Raw genomic sequence first — 6,000 nt, forward strand, 5'->3', positions numbered from 1 at the left:
CCCATAGAAAGATTATCAGGGAAAATGTTAGTTTGTCACCAGTTACATATACCTTAATTAAACATATTTAAATCAGCTTGGAAAAAGACAAAAAAACATATTTAATAAAAAATTAAATATGAAACCTGACAGATTATTTGCTTTTAGCTGCTGTCAGATTTCCAATTGTGACTTCCAAGCTGTAGCAGGCAGGACATGCAACCATCAGCAACTGGGGTCAAAGAATTTTAGTCAGCAGCTAAACAGCAGTCAGCTGTTTATGATTCCAGATTTGTGAGGTCTTTGAAGAAATCTTATTTTCCTTCATCCTGTGGCACAGCAGAAACATGACCCTAATTAGAAATTGACAGTCAGCCCACTGACAGACTACAGTTAGCCATGTGGATGAGCTTCCTCACACTTGGCTGCCCTTTTACGAGGCACGATTTCAACTCTTCCTTTCTTTCTTTTCAGCATTATGGGATTGTATGCCTCAGTTGTCCTGGTGATAGGGAAGTTTGTCCGTGAATTTTTCAGCGGGATCTCTCACTCCATCATGTTTGAGGAGCTGCCCAATGTAGACCGGATCCTGAAGCTGTGTACTGACATTTTCCTGGTGCGAGAGACTGGAGAACTGGAACTAGAGGAAGACCTGTACGCCAAGCTAATATTCCTGTATCGCTCACCAGAGACTATGATCAAGTGGACTAGGGAAAAAACTAATTGATCTCTTTGGCATCACACTGCAAATCAAGTTGGTAAAATCTGAATTTTAAAGGAAAAAGAAAAAAAGCACAATATTCTCTTAAGAGCTAAGCCTTTTATAGTTGGGTAGCAATGATTTTTCACTGAAGGGAATCCTGGAAGCTATGGCCTTAGGAATCCATGCTGCCTTTCAAATTAAGGATCAACAGTGAAGAAGGTTGAATGATTTGTTGTTTTTAATGTGCCACTCCTCTACAATCTGGGGACTGCTTTGTAATTTAATCAGCAAAAAGTTTGCATCTTTGTCTGGCTAATTTAATTTTCCAGACAACCATTACACCTTAGAGAGAAATGAAAGGAGTGAACCCACAGATGACTCCAGTGTACCTTCTTAATCCTTTCTGGAGCCACACAGTTTGGATTGTGCAATATGCTGTTGTACATCACTGACTTTCAAGCTACAGTAATGGGACACTGACGAGCCTTCAGGACACCCAGCACCCAGGGCCACACTGGGAACTGAAGACATTCTAGCCATACCCATTTGTAGAAAAGCAGAGGTTTCGATGTACAAAGGACACTGTGGACAAGCCTCTGTCAGCAAAAAAGTAAAAACAAGTCAGAAAACAAGTAACAGTCTCTTGAAATGCCTTATTTTATTTGTACAGTCACAGGAGACATTTCCACCAAACATCAATGACTTTTCTCAGGAAAAAGAAAAAGCAACTGAAACTTGACACTTCGTCAAGATTAACCAATGGCTAGAATAATTATGGTGAATTATGGGGGTGTTCTGCTGGGCCATTCTCTTCAGCATTACTGCTTTCCATTGGATGAGAAAAGAAAGTGAAATCGATGACCTAATGTGCTACTTCATTTCTTATAACCCTTTAAAGACTCTGAGTAGTGTGTGCTTCTCTCTGCTCCCCATGACATGCTTTTTCCCATTTCGATGATTTAAGGCAACTCTTGTTTTGCTGTTAGCTGATATTCTTCTTCCAGTCTTTCAGGTATACAAAAATGTTTACATATTCCAAGTCACATTTTTACATCTGAGACGGGTTTTTTTTTTAAGTTCCCAAATATAGACATACATATGAGCTTGAGAAATGCCCCTCTTTTTTTTTTCATTGCTATTATTAGTGAAACAAATGGCTCATTGCAGCATGAAAATTTACAATTGCAATGTAGGTTTCTTTCCATGTTAAAAAAGAAAAAACTGAGAAAAAAATAATTGAGTGGGTAGGGTATGTTAAAAGGATATACTTGTAGTTTTGATTCAGTAATGACTTAAAATAAAGCACATGTTGCAAAGTCATTTTAGAAGTATTTTTTCCTCTGCCTTTTTACATGAAATGGGAAAAGTTTGACATTCTTCTTAATCTGTGACAAATAAATCTCTTTCTTGTAGTTAGCTGCTATTTATTATATGAATGATTAGTTAATCACCAGAAAGAAACTTAACATAATTTGCTGGCACATTTTACTGCAGAACTTCATAAAACAGCACAACTAAATGAAGTTGAAACATACTCTGCTGAGTGCTTCCATGACAAATGCTGTCACATCCATTCTATACTGTGAAAACTAACACTTTGAGCACCTTGATGTGCACAAAATAAAAATTGCTTCATGATATTGTAACAATAAAATAATCTGATGACTGGAACTCACTGGAAGACAACCTGATTTCCTCTGAAGTGAAAAGGTGGCTGCTCATACACCCAGGCAGCATTCCCCCCTGCAAAGTTTTGCTCCATTTCTTCCATAGGTCCTGTGAATGAAAATTGCAATATACAGGGCAGCCCTGACATAGCACTCAGGGATGCTAAAATATCTTTCATAGTTGGATGGATCCTCACCTGGGTGTTCAGTGATTTTAAGGAGATGAACACTGGAAGGAGAAGTGTGAAGGATGCAGTGTGTCTCTAAAGGTACCAGCCAGCAGAGTCATGCTGGCCACAATTGGTCCAAGCTCCCTTCCTGGTTCCTTCTCTTCAACAGGCACTTCCTTTTTGTTGGGAAAAATCTGTCTTCAGAATGAGCTGTACAGTTATTTGGGCTTTGCAAAAAATGTGCTGCTCTTTCTTTCATGGATTGATCAAACTTTGAAAATAAAAGGATTCTTCTGTTGTTTTTTTTTTTTTTAATTTATTTATTTTTAAAACAGCCTACAGTCAAATCACTGATTTGGACTGGGTAGCTACCTGAAATGGGTGAGGAGTGTACCAGACCATCCTTTGAGCCCAGCTGTCAGTAAAGTTGAACTGGCAGCCAATTTCCAGGGGCATTCTAGGTGGTCAGTCCTGGGACCAGGACCATGTAGCATCTTTATTAACACCCTGGAGGACACAGCAGAGTGCCCTTTCAGCAGTGCGTGGACTTCACTGAACCTGGTCTGGGGAGGTTTGCAACGACATGAGTGTGTCAGCTCTCTCCTGGGGCCTGGGCTGGGCAGCTGCAACAGCCAGGGAAGGACTTCCTTGAAAGGCAGATCTCAGGATGCTGGAGAAATTATCTGCCAGGTACTTCATGAACTCAGGCAAATGCAGCAAAGTCCTGCCTCTGGGGCAGACTAACCCTTGCAGCAGTGCAGACTAGGTAGATGGGTTGGGAGCAGCTTTAGAATAAAAAGAGACAAGACCAGGATGGGAATTGCAGTGTGCCCTTGAGGCAAAGGAAACCAACAGCATGCTGGGCTTTACTTACAGGATCACAGCTGAAAATCAAGGACATTTATTAGTCCCCTCTATTCAGCACTTGTGAGACCACATCTGGAGAACTGCATGGAGCTGTGGGGGCTCCAGTGCAAGAAAGATACTGACATACTGGACTGAGCAGACAGCTGAGAGCACAACATGCGAGGAGAGGCTGCAGGAGCTGGGCTTGTTCAGCCTTACAACAGAGAAGTCCCATGGAAAAGCTTATTGGTGCCTACAGCTGCCTGATGGTGAGATACAGGAAAGCCAATCTCTGCAGAACTGCATGATAGATCTGATTAAATAGAAGGAAAATTATTTTTACCATGAGGGCAATCAAACAATGGAGCAAGTGCCCAGAGAAGCTGTGAGATCCTCAGCCTTGGGGGTTTCCAAAACTTGGCTGGTCAAGCCCTGAGCATCCTGTTGTAAGTGGCCATGCTTTGGATTGTAGGTTTGATCTGAAATCTCCCGATGTCCCTTGCAATCTGAATTATGTCACGATTTTAAGATCCTGTCAGAGATGCAAAGTAACCTGCTGGTGTGCTTTCCCTGTCCATGGATACATTAGCTCTCTTGTTCTGCCCATCAATAGTCCAGACATAACCCCTTAAAGCAGGAGGAGAAGCAGATTTCAGCTGCAGTTTTGTTTTCCTTGGCTCTATTTAGAAACCTGCATGTGCTTATGCAGGCAGTGGTGTGAGTTTGTAAGTCAGAGCAAGGAAAAGTGCTTTGACAACACACCCAGCTGCACCACCAGGCATCCCAGAACTCTCACATGCCTGTGTGACAGGGCAAAAGGTTCAGCTTGCACTGTGTAATTAAAGCTTTCACAGTTTTCCCTGATTTGGTAAACTGGTTAATCCCTGGGTAGTTAATATAAATAGATAAATAAATAAATAGATAGATAAATAAATAAAACTGTGGCTGCTCTGCCTGGCACTGTGTGATATTTAAACAGGGTTTCTACTCTGGGTGCATATGGGCTATTTTAGATCAGATTTTGTTGCTTCCTTCTTGAGGAAGGAAACCAGAGGAAATCCAATGCTTTATTAAAAGCTTGGGGAGAACAAGAGAAAAGCAACCTGTGAGCATGCAATAGGAAAGGCAAATTCCTGTTCAGCAGCCAAGGCAGCAGGACCTACAAGTCCTGACCCACTGTACTGAAAGGCTGCAGGTGTTTTTAGGTTATATTAAGAGTTAAGGTGGACACTTAAGACAGTAGAAAAAGAGCTGGAGAAGAAACAAGTATTCAGAATCATTCAGTGAGAATGATTCATCCTTCAGTCTTGTGTTTCAAGTTGATAAAGTTCATGGTATGAGAAATCATTCACACCTTAGCTTCAAGATTTGTCTCAGGAATGTGCTGCACAAGTAGCAAGCCATGGAAGGGACCACCAAACATCTCTTCTTGCCTCTCCTGGCCTGACAGGCACTTCCCAAGGCCAATTCCACTGACTGCCATTTAGAACTCTTATTAAAACAGAAATCTAATGAAAAATGTCTTCTGCTGTTGAGAAAACTAGTTGGACACTGGCTGATGACCAGGGAGACTGCAGACTTCCCTTTCCTTTTAAGAGGAAAGGACTTTTCTTTCCTCTTAAGAGTAACGGGAGGAGTATTCATGTATGAAGGAAACTATCCCTCTTCAATGTGCAGAAATTACTGATTTGCTTAACAAAATGCACAAAATGAAAACACTAAGCCTGTATTAGTCCCAGGCTCTGGACTCAGCAGATCATAAGCTCAAACCAGGATTGTTTATCTAGAGGGACACATCACACACAGAGCTCAGATGTGTTGTAAGCATCTCTTCCTGCCTCTCCTCACCAGCAAGATCACACACAATCACTTCCCTGGTGTGGGGGCCACAAATGCACCCATGAGGATTCGCTCCTAGCATAAAGCTCTCAGTGCTGTGGTTCCAACCCAAACCTCCTTCAAAGGCTTTCATGAGGTCATATAATTTTTCAGAGGGAATCTGGTCTTGGTGTGAGGAATCTGACACCTCCACAGGGCCTGAGGGAGCCCAGCTGTGCTGGGTGTGCTGCATCTCTGGACACCAGCTAATGCCTGCTCTGCAACTTAGCATCTTACCTTGCACGTTCAAATACATCAAACACACATACACATGGACAGTGTGCATCTGTGCATGTGTGTGTGTCTCTCTCTCTGTTTTTTAAGAGCACAATTTTCCTGTATTAGCTCTCATTAATATTTCAAGCTGTTGTCTCCTGCAGCTCGTGCTGGGGCAGAAGAGGGAGCTGCCAGCAGACACAGACGTGACCGTCAGACTCCTGCAGCAAACATTCAGGGAAAGCACATTTTTAATGTTATGGCAGCAAGAGTGAGGTAATGCAGTTAAAATATTTATGAACCCTTTCAGCTGACATCTCCAAATACCTTGTAGAGCCCAAACTTTGGAGGTCAAGGCAGTGTATTAACTAGGTATTCATCCAGCTATAAAAAAATTTCCCTGTTTTAAACAATGCTGGGGACAGGAGGGAGGGAGAGAGGGATGAATCACAGAGAGAAAAGAGTTGTAAATTTCATCAGATATCAAAAGGAAACACATGGAACTTTTGGACAAAAACTGAACTGGACTTTTCTCCTTTTT

At 41.9% G+C, this 6,000-nt stretch overlaps 1 protein-coding gene across 1 annotated transcript in view; it reads left to right on the forward strand.

Annotated features, from left to right (window-relative positions):
* PIEZO2 (piezo type mechanosensitive ion channel component 2) overlaps window positions 1-2,820 on the forward strand; it is a 236,222-nt gene extending 233,402 nt beyond the window's left edge. Inside the window, exon 55 of the mRNA XM_031058868.1 lies at window positions 454-2,820. Within this exon, the coding sequence (XP_030914728.1) occupies window positions 454-706 (253 nt within the window). The 3' untranslated portion in view covers window positions 707-2,820. The remainder of the gene's footprint in view (window positions 1-453) is intronic.
* The last annotated feature ends 3,180 nt before the right edge of the window (window positions 2,821-6,000 follow it).

Source organism: Geospiza fortis, unplaced genomic scaffold (assembly GCF_000277835.1).
Source record: "Geospiza fortis unplaced genomic scaffold, GeoFor_1.0 scaffold100, whole genome shotgun sequence".
Taxonomy (NCBI): Eukaryota; Metazoa; Chordata; class Aves; order Passeriformes; family Thraupidae; genus Geospiza; species Geospiza fortis.